Source organism: Colossoma macropomum, unplaced genomic scaffold (assembly GCF_904425465.1).
Source record: "Colossoma macropomum unplaced genomic scaffold, Colossoma_macropomum, whole genome shotgun sequence".
Lineage (NCBI taxonomy): Eukaryota > Metazoa > Chordata > Actinopteri > Characiformes > Serrasalmidae > Colossoma > Colossoma macropomum.
This window is the reverse complement of record NW_023494798.1, coordinates 20045307-20060160: the sequence shown is the minus strand read 5'-3', so window position 1 is coordinate 20060160 and position 14854 is coordinate 20045307. Positions and strand designations below refer to the sequence as shown.

General features: G+C 39.0%; 1 protein-coding gene across 2 annotated transcripts in view; it reads right to left on the bottom strand.

Moving 5' to 3' along the window:
- sema3e (sema domain, immunoglobulin domain (Ig), short basic domain, secreted, (semaphorin) 3E) overlaps positions 1-14567 on the bottom strand; it is a 51017-nt gene extending 36450 nt beyond the window's left edge. The window contains exon 1 of one of the 2 annotated variants that reach the window (XM_036584680.1): positions 13895-14567. In XM_036584680.1, coding sequence (XP_036440573.1) covers positions 13895-14006 — 112 coding nt within the window. In that variant the 5' untranslated portion in view covers positions 14007-14567. The remainder of the gene's footprint in view (positions 1-13894) is intronic. The other variant, XM_036584681.1, reaches the window with a different exon arrangement.
- Positions 14568-14854: the final 287 nt, after the last annotated feature.

Here is a 14854-nt window from a genome sequence, read left to right as displayed (position 1 = left end):
TGATGGAGAAAGTGCTATAGATGGCTCTATACAGAATCTTTTTAAAAAGGGTTCTATATAGCACCCAAAAGGGTTCTTCTATTGTAATAAGCTTGACACTGCAACAATAGAAGAACTCTTTTTGGTGCTATATAGAAATGCCAAAAAATGGAACCGAATTTTATGCATTTTCGTGATGTCTTTTTTGTGGTGTGTCAAACGGCCTTTAAAAGTATTGTTACACAAACAGCCTGTTTAATTCTAAGGTATAAAAAAGGTTGAAAATGGTCAGGTAAAAAAGAGTTGTGACAGTTTTTGATTTATAAACACACAAACCTCATAAGTGGAACTTCTGGGAACAAATTAAATACTGAACACTAAGAGCTTATTACTTTCATTTTTCATGACAGTAACAGTAAATAGGGATTTAAGTATGAAGTATATTCCTAATCCTATGTTTTCTTGCTCAAAATGGAAGTCTGTGCCACAGACAAGAAAAATCTAGGAACTGTATACTTTATTGTGTCTATATTCTTTACATATCAAAATGAATGTGACAACAGCATTTAAAAAGTGTTATTAAAAGAGAGGAATGGATTCAAAGTTAGAAACAGCCACTTTATTGCTACAGCATTAAAGAGATAAGGTAGCATTTGAGCCACCTAGCATTCAGAGTTTTGCCGTGACCAAGACAGTGATTGTGTATTTAGTCAATTTATTCAGTACTACAAGTCATGGACAGGCATGACAGAAGCTGAACTATTTGCTTGGATTTATAATAAGTGGAGGAAAAGAAAATATAATTTTCCATCCCAAAGCTGGCACACTTGAGATACTCAAAGGTGGTCTGATGATTGCTGCATGGTAGATGCACAATAAAAAGGTCATGTCCATCGCAATCCTCTTTAAAGTCTAAATTACAAAGCATAATTGTCCTGTTTGCACAGAAAACCTTCCTACATGGAAGAATTTCATGGAAAATATCTGGCATAATTCTGCAATCTTCTCTCACTGCTGTGATGGAACTGCGTCTGTCTGCAGATCCAGCATGGCACTGTGAGGTGTTTTGTCTTCGTATCATGGAAAACCTTGATGGAGAGAGTGAGATTAAAACCATTACCATCTCTTTAAAGGTTATAGTGGCACAGCTGTAGAGCAGAGAGACTCCACACATTGATATCACACATAGTTATGGAGAGAGATACGAGTGAAGAACAACAGATATGTGAGGAGAGAGAGAAGATATGGAGTGGTAAGAATGAGATAGAGTATACTATCAGTGGAGCTTAGGCAAAACATGAATGAACGTTTCTAACTTTATACACTGTCTAGATTCATACTGAATCCACACTCTTAGCACACAGGCTTCCATACAGTACTAGAAATGTTCAATGACTTGTAACAATAGCAAAACAATTTTTGGTTTAGGACCATTTTAAAAGATTCTTTAAAGAATTATATACAACGGGTTTCCCCAGCATGGAGAAGAGGCATTTAAGCAAAGCTCTGTGAAAAAACAAAGCTCTGTCAAAAAACTGGAATAAACACCTCTACAATAAAGGTAATTCCAGCTAGCACCCAGTGATTTTAGTATTATGTTAGCACTGAACCAACAGTGATTCACATGAAGACAGTTGGGCTGCTCTAGCTTGCAAAAGACATTCCATGTTTTATCTGGAGCTTGTAACAGACCTATTAACATATATCACACCTTGTAGCAATTTTGCAGTGACTCCTTTAGAGCTCTGGCATAGAGCAGCCCCTGTTTTCCATCTGACTGAAAAAAAAAGGCTACCATTCCTACTCACAGTCAGAAGGCCTAGAGTGATTTTTTTTAATTACAAAAATTGGTCCTACCATTTGTAAATCAAAACGTGACTGGTTGACTCCACTTTCAGTTCCTAACCTGGTTAATCTGGTGGTTAATCTGATATGTTAGGATTTCAGACCAGCTTAAAGTCCTATGAAATGGGAGAGCTCGCTTGGTTTTATCTACCTAGATACAACAGGGATTGGGCAATTTTCCATTGACCATTTGACCCTTTTGTTCTCAATCGAAACCCAAGAGAACTACTACAACACTTGCAGAGTTTTAACCAAAAGTTACAGACATTTAGTTTTGTTATTATTTTTACAGAAATCCTTAGGCATTCTCTGAAGGCCTAGAAAGCCAAGAGAGTTGGCCATTGATCTATATATACTCCACCTACAAAACACATCCTTTCGTACCAAGTGCAGTAAGGTTGGACAAGCCTTATGGAACACTGGCAAAAATCCCATTCAATTTAGATTGGAGTTTATATTTACTAAACTGTGTTGAGTTTCAGTTCAAGATGCTATGATTGCAAGTTGCACAGTACTGCTGCAGCTATTTGAAACTTCAGGCAGTTTGAAAATGACAACAAAGTTGCCACCATGTTAACACTAGCTCAATTACATGATGAAAAAAGGATTTGTCTTAACAGTGTGACCTTCTGCATACATACAAAATAAATATTATTTGAAATTAATAACACTATAAATTCTAAAGATGAATAGTACTCTTGAATGGGGAAGCTAGTAATGTTGAACAGGGATTTTGCCAACATTCTGCAAAGTTTCTGATTGCTGTGAAAGAATGCATTTGTGGGTGGAGTATGGATATGTAAAGTCTGAAAGAATGATGAAAAGGAATATATTGTCATGATGGACTGCTTGTCATAAAGTCTCCAGCGATTCCAATTCCAGTGAAGAATTCCACAATAAGTGTAAAGCACAGAGGTGGAACTGTCAGAGTCTGGGGCTGATTTATTTATTTATTTATTTATTTATTTATTTCAGTGGTATTGGTGAGCTTGAGGGATCATGAACTCAAAAGAAGTTTACAAAGTCATTTAAACCTGTAGAATTCTGAAAAGAACTTGCTCAAACAATAATGATCCGAAATACACCAGCCACCTTTCAGAAAGAATCCCAAAAAGTAAAATGGTCTGTTTAAAATAAATGCCAATTGGTTTGACATTTTTCTAACACAATGAACTTAATACATTTGACATACTTATGGGACAAATGCTTTTTAGGGCCACTGTATATTCTTCATTCACAAGCTGGACATCTTTACTGCGAGCTGCACAGCATAATATAGAATCACTTGCAAAAAAACACAAATGCCTTATCTGCACACGCGACACTTCACTTGGCTTAGTTATTCTGACCTGTCAGTCACGCTAATGAAGATAGACATATTCAAACACCATAATTCACCTACTGTTCTCCAACAGCTACAAGATAAACCTCAATTACCTGCTGTTCAGATACAGAGCTAACTGAGCTGACTGATAGAAGCACAAACACGCACTGCATGTGTGCCTCCTCCAGAAACAGGAGGCATGTGTCAATCAAATGTCAGCATTAGCAGTCAGAAGAGAGAGAGAGAGAGAGAGAGAGAGAGAGAGAGAGAGAGAAGACAGATATAGGCCAGTTCTTCTATATGAAACATACTGTGGAATGTATAGTTTGTAGTCTTAGACTGAAACAGCGCAAGACCTGGCTTGCCACGCAGTGGTATTTTTTAGCACATACATGGAACTGGGTATAATTACTTTTAAATTATGTTTACACTGCATGTTTTTTCTAAAGACTGAATGCTTTCTGACATCTTGGATCCCCTAACACAAGTAATTGTTCCCAGTGAGAATGTACTTTATTACATAGTGAAATTACATATTCAAACAAAATATATATCAAACAAGAAGACGAGAGTAACCATTTTATAAATAACTAGAAATTCCTTTTGAATATGGGAATGTAGTCAAGCCAAATCTATTAAATCTTACAGAATCCAACATTTTTTCGTCCACAAGAAGGGTTTCGTCTACCCTTTTTAAAAGGGTTCATTTAACAACATATGCTATTAATGTCCAATTTTATAGTCACGTAACAATATAGAAGGGACATGGAAATTGCTCATGAATGTCATTTTTCATTGTGTGTCACTGTCATAAAATGCAAAAACCTTTGGGCAATGTGTGATGTTAAGTCATCTTCAATTCCATATTTCTACCCATTATTTTGTTCTCCTTAATATGGAGTAACAAGAAACCATGCTGCACAGTAACAAAGGCTGTATATAAGCTATAATTTGTAATTTCTTTAATTTCTACTATGTAGGTATCTATACATCTGGACTATATATATAATCTCACATACAGTAAAGAGTCTTTGGTCTCAATGAATGTTTCCACTTACAGTCAAATTCAGTGCCCATACATGTGCAGAATGGCATGCTTTGAAGCTATGGCGAGGGAATTTCCTCTGTTTAATTCCCTATCATTTTCCCCACCTGGGATAGACTGAGTGTTCCCTGTAAGCTCTGAGGCACAGACAGAATCCACGATGCTTAAAACAAATGGGTTATGCAAGCACTATGGTCTGCTGCACACCTACTTCAAACGGAAAATCAGGAAGACTTTCAACACGTATGGTTGAGGCGCTGAAAGATGCCATAGGAGAATTAGCCTCATAAAGTAAAAATAAACTATTTATTCTCATACATAACCTGGACTGGAAAGTCCCGGGAATGTGATACAATGATACACAGCGGAAAAGAGAAAGAATTAGGGGGAAGTTGGGATAACAAAGCAAAGCTTTAAATTAAAATTAGTTATTGATTTTAGAGCGTTAAGACTGTATTGTAAATCTTTGCAAGTCATAAAGAAAATTGCCCTTCAGTAGGAAGAACCTCTTGATTAATGAAGCACTGTAATTCACTCACAGGCATAAAGATGATTAGTTTTACTTAAAGGCTGTCCCAGGAGAAATGTCGCTTATAACTTAGGGAGACAGTTGGAAAGGAGCTTGGCCTCGTGGCCAGGGCTCAATTTGAAGAGAAGATGGAAGGGGATGCCATATCCTCAGTCAGAAAAATTGTAAAACTGCCAAAAACTGTCCCGTTCATCTCATGTGGATTATCATTGTCAGAAGTTTGCTGTTTGTCTAATGCACCCAAACCACAACATCAACAAAAGGCTGTTTTACAAATTAGAATCACACAGAGGTCATAAATTGTTCTACATAAACAAATAGGCATTGCGTAAGATAAGGGACATTTCTACATGGCTACAATTCATAACAGACCTCAGCGAATTTTTAAACTTAAAATTTTGTCCTACAATTTGGCCAGTGCTCGTGGCATTGCACTTTACAGTGCTTTGAATGTTTCTTCCCAAAAAGAGGAGAAATACAGCCTGAGCTATGGACATTTGTTGGCTTTCCAGTTCCCTGTGGGTTGGAAGGCAGATTGGAGGCTCCCCAGTGTGAAAGACAATTACTCTATCTTCCTTATGGCCTTGTGTTGTGCAAAGTGTTTGTCCGTGATGTCAGCACCCAAATGAATGCCACATGAACCAGCGAGGAGATAAGGGGAGGGGCACTGGCAATGAGAGGACAAACTGAAGGAAATAGGAGCTCTGGGGGAATTGACCTATGTATGCTCAAGTCACAAACATGTTCTTTTGTAGCAACTGTTGCGAGGTTGGCTTTACAGAACACAAAAATCCCATTTAATCTCATGAGAAATTGTAGCACGCAACTCGACAACAACTTTTTGTCAAAATATGGGAATTTAGAGTGTGTTACTAGTTTCAAATGATATTTATTTTGTATATGCGTGAAAGTTCACATTGTTAGCACAGATTTGGGGTCGTTTTGTGTAAATGAACTGATGTTAGCATGGTGGTAAGTTTGGTCAGATACATTATAAAGCAGGAGACAGGTCACTGGAAAATGAAAGGGAGAGCTTGTAACACTTAACTAGGTGCCTGTTCATGAACAAAGTCCCACTCTCCTAAGCCAGCCAACTTTTTATGCTGTTTGTGTCAGATTTTGTCTGTGGTTTTAAATGTGTTTTTGAAACATTAATGTTGCAATCATTTTCAGATGCACAGGTCTCTCCCTTTAGAAACAGAAGTCTGGTCTATGATTTGAAATAACTGCCCAGGGATGTCTACAGAGTGGACAGATTTCCCTATAGGGAGTTTGATTCTGTGTCATTTCCAACGTGTCTAGTTTTGATTAGCTACAACAACACAGCTCAGCTCAGTAGTGCAGCATTTTAAAACTGGAAACTCAACAGTCCTCATTCACCAATATCTTCCTAAGTTTTTTCTTGAATTTGCTATTGAGAAAGGTCCTAAGAAAAACTCTATGTCAGACTAATGGTGTTCTTAAACCGCAGAATTGTTCGCACCTTTGCAATCTTGAGTGTGCATAGACTCTGTTCTGACCCAAGAACAAATCCCAAATAGGAAAACATTGGTGAATGTCAGCAAACTGCGCAAGTGGGTTTTAAGAAGAAATTTCTTCTTAAGAACAGCTGGTTGAATGAGGTGAATGAGGCCCAATGTTATGTGGCACATCTAAACTCTAAGCTAATTTTAGTATGTATTAAATGTTTGCCAACTTCTATAAAGCTTGACCAGCCCTTCAACAGCTGCTATGAAAGAATGCACTTGTAGTTAGAGCATGGATAGGACAAACAGAGGACTAGACAGTGAGGAGAGACGGGATAAAGCAACCTTCATGGCTGAGCTGCATGGCATGATAAAAACTCACTTTAAGATGCACACTGAGCCACTGTACCCCTGTGGATCAAGCTCATTGTCCTCATTTCATAGTTGCCGTGGGTGTTTGACATGAATAGCCTAACTAAGGATAAAAGCTGATTGTAGCTTGCATTGTTCTTGCTCAGATGAAAGGTTTTTTCGAAGTCTAATGCAGAACACGCTTTTGCTTCAAGCAGAATGTGTTCCTTAAGCCCATGTGTGTGGGTCCATTTTGTCCCCTACTGATTGCACTGGCTGTGATGTTTATTACAAACTCGTGGGCCCTCCCTCTTTCACTCTCTCTACGTCTGTCTCTCTCTCTCTCCGGAGAAGCTGTCTCCATGACGACCCCTCAGCTCCCATGTTTGAAAGGAAGTGATGGGTTTATTGGGTAAATAGACCTCTCTTAGCTCTCTGGAGAAAAGAAAGGAGAGGGGGTGGTGTGATGAGAGAGAGAGAGATAGGGAGAAAGAGAGAGATCTGATGGATCTTCTGGATGTGTCCTCGTCATTCCAAGTGTATGAGGTTTTGCTACAGTCAGAACAAACTTCTCTATCATTCTTAGGATATCATTAATTACCTAACAGTGAACAGACCTGCTAGGAGCACAAATCAATGTCAGGAAATAACATACCCAGCAGACAGGAGACAGCAATAAATTGTCCAGCTTTCATGTGCTGACTGAGAGAGGACACGTGGAAATAGGCTTTTAGAATGACAAATAGTGAAACTCTTCCACTGATTACACTGGGATTTACCACATGAACAACCCACTATCATTGTTAATAGAAGTAATGAAAGGCCTTTATAATCTAAACCTTCTATGGCCCTATAAATGTTTGATATAAGGGAAATGATATATATCATAGTAAGTGGCAAAGACAGGCAATAGGCCTTTGTTGTTCCCCTATCAACTCTCATTTAAGAAAATGACCCTGAGCAAAATCATTTAAAGCCATCAGGAGCATAGATGGTCTCCTTCTTCTGCTCAAAGGCAGGTTTAAAATTACAGCTCAGACAGGGGTGCACACCAGCAATTACGACTTGAACCTACATGCAATCCGAGCTGGCTTTTGGGCCGTTATACTATCAATTTTAAAACAGAGTATAAAACGAAACACAGGCGTCAGTGCTACCGTCTAGCATCGCCATAACAGCCAAAAGCTCTGTGAAACACAACCCGAGGGTGGATTTTGCGGCTTAAAGTTTATGTTCTTTAGTAGCAGGTGGTGCAGTGCAGATTTAGGGAGTCACATGCAATCATTCAGTTGACAACTGTATAACTATATAGGAAATAATAGACTGTGATCAAACCTTTCCACCTCCAGTGCTAACTGCGATATCACTAAGGGAATGCAAGAAAAGGCCATCCTGCCGGTCAAACATGATAGAAATTATCTCTTGTTGCTACTCAGTACTGATGCAATACCACTGCCTTGTTAAGGTGGTATTTTACCTAGAAGCAAAGAAAATACGCAGTAGACATATACAAAATTTCGGTAACACTTTCTGTGAATGTCACCTTTATAAGCATCTATAAACACATTTATAACATGTTATAATGTATTCATAAGGCATTATAAACATGGTTATAAATATTTATAAAAAAGAATTACACTGAATTACAGTTATCCTGCCTTCCGCCCAATGACAGCTGGGATAGGCTCCAGCACCCCACCGCGACCCAGAAGGATAAGCAGTTTAGATGATGGATGGATGGATGGATGAATTACAGTTTATAGCCATGTTTATTATACATTATGAATTGTTAATATAATGCATTATAAATAGTGTTAATAACATGTTATAATGTCAGTGCCAAAGAAGTCAGTCCCAAAGTAAAGACAAATACCAAGCTAACACTGGTGTACATTACCTTTCCCACATTTGGTAAGGCACTGATGGCAGCACTAGATTAAACTCTGACATTTGAAGCTTGTAATGTGTTTTATTATGTATGTTTTAGTGTTTCAGTAAATCCTTCAGTAAATACTTCAACTTAAAGCCACACTCTTAACACTGGAGGAGGCTTTAGTACAGTATGCTTCACTTTACTTAGAGCGGACAAATACGACTTATGAGCTCTTATAATTTGTTATGATCAGTACTTATAATGTATTATGTTAACAATTCATAATGCATAATAAACATGGATATAAGGTATAGTGCATTTTTATAAATATTTATAGCTATGTTTATAATGTCTTACGAATGCATTATAACATGTTATGAATGTGTTTATAGATGCTAACAAAGGTGACATTCATAGAAAGTGTTACCAAAATTTCTCCATCCAGGTCTTCATTAAAGTCATGCAGACTTGTCATTGTGGTTTAGGACATAGTATGACTTACTATGTACTATCAAACTGAACAAAACATGTAGCTAAACACTGAAGGCAGCTTCTTTTGACAACAGGTGCCAAATTCTGACTCCCATGTAGAATCCTACTCCCCTTGAAGATGCACGTCACAACAACATATAGACAATAAATTACACTGATGATTTATTTCGTTTCTATTAATAAACGTAAGTTTGAAACGTTATTTATAAAAAAATAGAAACTGTGAAAGCAATCTGTAGCATCCGTATGCCTAAGTGATCATAAACGGGAAGGTATACTGTGCCCTAAACCACATCGATAAATCTATGCAACCTTAAGGAAGACCTGGATGCAATCTGACAGGGTTGAGAGAAGTTTTAGGGATGTATTTACAGAAAACTTTTGGGTGACTATTGACTTGTAGTGTTTGTTAGCAACACTAGCCTTGTGGCTCCAGTGCTAAATCAAAGAAGCAAAATTTGCACACCAAACATGGCAAGTTTATATAATTGCACTGTTACAATTTTCTAACAGACATGACTAAAAAACAGGACTGAATGTGGATTCTGACAGATATCTGATCGTTTAATAAGATTACTGTCAATGCCAATCAATACAAATCCAGTAGACTTGATCGGGGGATCACTTATTGAAATCTATTTTCCTATAGAATTCTAATTTTCCACAGGAAATTAGAAGTGATTGGAAGCTTCTGAATGCAGCAAATGGCTACCTAGTCATTTATTTTTTAACAGAATCAAGCTGTTCTATGTCTAGTTTCTCATTTCAGGCCCCTTCAAAAATAGCTTGAACTATGGTTGGTGAAATTTGTTACTAGTTGAGCAGGTCAAGTATTTTTGAGAATTTATAGATTCAAGATAAAAAACTGGGTCCTCTTAAGTAGCTGGAACACCCACTAAAAGCTCTGGAGAGCCTTTGGCAGCTTCGTGTTTAAATTTTGTGAAAGGCAAATGTCCAGCGATACTGTGGTACACCCAGAGAGATTTATTTACACAAGGTAATGCATGAAACTCGAACTCTGTCATAACAGCGTGACATCATCTAAAACAGAGTCCCTCTCTGCAGGACCAGGTGGAAGTGTTTTGAAATAATGTTTGGAGAAGATTTAAACTAATTTCACTCAGGGATAAATGTACAGCTCTTGGAGATCATGTGCCCCACGTGCTTTTTGACCCCCCTTGGTGACTGTGCTAGAAAAGGGTCTAATTATAATTGTGCTTGAAAAATGAATTCAGTAGACTAAAAAGAATCCAGTCTCATGATATGATATTCTAGAAAATACTTGAGTGGAGATACGGAATGCACAGCTGGCACATTCTGGTCTTTAGATTTGCCACAGGCAATTTTCATACCTCAAAAATGGACAGGCTCATTCATCTGCAACAGAACATTCGTCCTTTCTGTTAACATGAAAATCACACAGCTTATTCATTAACTCCTGTGGTTGTATCTGGCCTCGGAGTTATGTTTGTACCCACTTCAGAGTAAAACGGCTCACCACAGTGTTTAACGTGGGGTCCCACCCATGCAACTCCACCCAAACACCTACAAATTTTGCAAGCATAGTGACATGAAGTTCACTTCATGGTCTTAAAGCATGTTTGAAATGGGAGTTGCCACTTTGGACTCCATGGAGCTCTGCTGAGTCCGGTGTACAGCCATGGTCTGATAATCACGGAAATTGGGCAATGGAATCATTGCATTAAGGAGTTTGATTGGTTACAGCCTTGCCCCAAACCAGAATTATTATGTCCTCATAAAACAATTTTAGCAGTTTTGGAAGAACACCAGTCAAATCTATTCCTTTTGCTATTTTGTCTCCACTTAATCAGGCTTTGCTCGGTCAATTGACCCAAAAAGAGATTCTGTTGGAGATTTTGCTGAATAATGAAAGAACTTTGCTATTATCCTTAACCCACTGAGACATAATTTAGCACTGTAGGAAAACACCCTCTAGAAGGCTTATGCTGGATCCCTGGATCATGACTGTAGGCAAAAAAAAACATTTTACATAACGAGAAGAATCTGGAATAATAAATATCTTTAAGCAGCATAAGTATACGAAATAGCAAGCTACCATGATGGATTAGCTGACAGCAAGACCCTAAAAGTTGCTCTTCAATTCTATTCAACCTTAAAAACTGCAATCAAGGGCAAACGGAGTTACATGCACAGATCAAGGGTGTAGGAAACTGTAAAAGAGAAAAACACTGCACTAAAAAAGATGAGAGAGGCTCCAGGAACATCTAAATCATCCAAATTAGGCCTATAAACACGCTGCCACAGGTTCCTGTTGAACTGGGTCTCCTGCACCAAGCAGGCACTTTGTTTTCACCCAGCAACCTGTGCAGCTGCTGACAGATCATGACAAAAGCTGACTTCAATTACCTCCCTGTTTTTATGCTAAATATATTTTGACACATTAATATCCCAACAGTGAAACCCATGAGGCCTAACCACACACCTCCCTCCTGTAACTGCCTGCAAGCTCTCCGAATACCTCAGTGCAGGCTGCTCACACTGGCAGCAGACTGATGGCATGTATTAAAGCCAAGATGTTTTTCATTCCATAATGATAGGATGCACGCTAAATGCTCTTCTCCGCTCTGCATGGTGAAGCACGATGTATCAGTCCAGACATGCAGAAAGCAGAGCGAAAGTGAGAGAGAAAGAGGGTGTGAAATAAAGAGCAAAAGATAGACTGCTGGAGAGACTGTGTACATAGCTGTTAAAAAGGAGAGAAATGGAGGTGAGAAAAGTGAAGCAAGGGACTGGGCTAGGCACAGAGATGAGAAAATGTTATATTTAGAGAAGGAAATATAAGAGAATCTTGTCAATCATGGTGTGCTTAAATATCACATGATTATACTTCTGACTAAAAGTAGAAAGCTGGTTACATTTTTATATTAAGTCAAATTCATTATTTAAACAGACTGGAAATTCTATACTCCACGGCACTTCAGTCACTTCATGACAGATACTTAGGCCAGTGCCAGATGACCATTAACCTAGTTAAGAAAGTAACTTACAGCTGTAGATGAGATATTCTGTAAATGTGGCTGTTGAGCTGCACTGGTTGAACATGCTCTGTGCTGCAGGCAAATATTATGCCTGCACAAAGAGCCGCCTTTATGCTACAGTGTACATTTCAAGACATGCTCAGACCACAGCATTGGGTGTCAGACAAACATGTAAGTAAAATTAAGTCTCACCTCTTGTTCATCAGGTTAAACAGGCTGTTCCAAACAACCTCAGGCAAAATGGCTTCAAAGAAGAAGGCATTAGGCTAAGCTAAATGACAAGGTTCACTTGATATTTCCAATTCTGTTTTTTCTTAGTAGATTAATTATAGTTTTATGGCTTAATTGAAGATGACAGTACACTACAACCACAACCTTTAGTGAAGTGTGTTTTTATTATGTTTTTTTTATTTAATAAAAACAAGCTTCAACTCACATTCTATAACTCAAAATTACCCAATAAAAAAGTTGCTGTTATTATTATTATTATTATTAAATAGAAACAGAGCTACTATTTGGGTAACTAAGAGGAAAATATATGTGGTAAACAGTTTAAATGTGTCCAGGGGTGGGGCTAGGTGAGGGCAGAAGGTTAGGTTTACCACATTTATTTTCCATTTAGTCTCTTAAATACGTGCACGCTGTTACCAGCACAGGCCTGCTTCTTGGAATTTATTCTGCTTTATGTAAATCAAATTCCTGACTCCAAATGTATGAAAATAAGTATGCCAGTTTCCATGGGCAGGTAAAGTGTACAGATCACAGACATGAAAAATAACACAATTTGCTAAGCATCTACATTCCACACATGGCCTCAACCATGACCAACTTGTGGATTCTTGGTGTGGATTCTTATTTGACATTGTTTCCCCAGAAAAGCAATGAAAGAGAAAGAAAGCAAGGTAGAGAAAGAGAGAGGGAGGGAGGGAGGGAGAGGGACAGACAGAGAGAGAGAGAGAGAGAGAGAGAGAGAGAGAGAGAGAGAGACAGGGAGAGAGAGAGAGAGAGAGAGAGAGAGGATTTCCCACCGGTAGGGTGTGTAGCTATCTACAAAGAGTGCCCTCATCTTTCCTGCATTACAGCGTAAACAGCCAAGGCAGACACCAGCATAACAAAATGAGTAGCTGACGCTCTTTCACTGAACCACCAGAGTTTAAAGAAAGCCACATTGTAGAAACTCAGCCACCGTAACACAAAGAAAAACAATATAAAGCAGAGATTGACTTCTTTATTGGAGTCAAAGTGGCCTCATCTAAACCATTCACATCTCAATAAGAGCCCCACGCTGTGATATATATGCAGCAAGTGCCCTACTTTATAACAAGGAATATAATGAAGTTTTATTGAATGGGAATCTATGAGTCACTAAGTGGATTGAAAGAATAGTATCGATGAAAGGGCCAAGAGATTTTATATGACCTGACTGCAAGGTTGAGATATTCAGTTAAATATACTGCTTTTTATATTGTACTTCATAGCATATTAATATTGTTACCTTGTAGTCAGTGTAGTATATAGTTGCTGTCATATCAACATTTCATAACCCTGTTCATTTTAGACCATTTGAAAATGCCAGCTGCCCTTTACTTTGAGTAAACATTTCATGAAGATTTTGTTTAAGACTTTATTCTTAAAATCAGATTTATTTCTTTATTTATATTTTCTATTCTGAGGCTTAGTTTATGTCTAGGGTGAAGGATTACGTAGGAAATGTCTAATAACAGGGAAGTGGAAAAGCACTGTAAAGTATGCACCCTCTTAATCTGTTCAGCATGCATTAACCTGCATAAAGAAAGAGCGGAAACTCTGCATTAAAGCCCACTCACCCACATCATTAGGCCCAGTGGGCCAACTCACAGTGGTTCTCTTTATGACGTTTTCAATTTTTATACTTAAACCACACCACACAGCTAATGAAGTTTACACCGTTCTCAAATACCACTCTCAATCACATACACCTGTTGCCTTACCTTTATGGGACAGTCGTAGTCTCGGATAGTTGTTCTTTGCTCCTTGCACTTCAAAGTCGCTCCACAGGACCACACAAAGTATGAGGGCGAGGGTCCGCATGCACCCCGCCATCCTGGCACACGCACTTGTCCTGAAATGTCTCTTAGACTCGGTCCCTACCGTCCAGTGCCACTAGCCTCCATGGTCCAGAGCAAAGATGGATAGGCTTGGTTCCAGTCAGCATGCAGTCATCAGCGCATCATGATAGGAGTCAACTCGTAAATCCTCGGAGCTGGAGGTTGAGTGAGTGTGTGTGTGTCGTTATGTCCCTACGAGAGAGTGTGTGAAGCTTACAGTGTGTGTTTCCACAGCGCGGCCAGCGCTCTGCTAAAGAAAACGCAGTGCTCTGACTCAACCCTGGCTGACCGCCCTGTCAGACGCATTCCATCAACTCACACATGCACTGGGTGTGGGTGCGCACACGCACGAGTGTGTGTGTGTGTGTGTGTGTGTGTGTGTGTCAGTCAAAGGGGGCCGTGCTGATCTTGGAGAGAATGGAGGTGCACCGCTGACTTGTCTGACTAATAAGAAGCCCTGTCTCTTCCCTCTTCTCTCCACCTTTTTTTTCCTTCTCTCTCTCTCCTCCTCCACAGCTCTGTCTCTCGTCCAGTGCAGTGAAATACTGCCTCTCCACGTGCCACTCAGCGATCCTCCCCTACCGCCTGCTCCACTCCCCTGCTGCTAACATGGACTCCAGCCAAGCTCTCTCTCCTCCCTCCCACCTCCCTGCCCTCCCCCATCACTCTCTCTCTTTCTTTCTTTGCTATACTGTCTCTATCATCGATTATCTCTCCATGTCTCCGTGTTTTTTCTCCTCACTCATGCCTCATCTGTCACCTGCCATAATGTGCCTCAGGTGTGCTGTATTCCTTCCCATTCATTGATTTTTTTTTTCTTTCTTGCTTTCCTTCTTTCTTCTT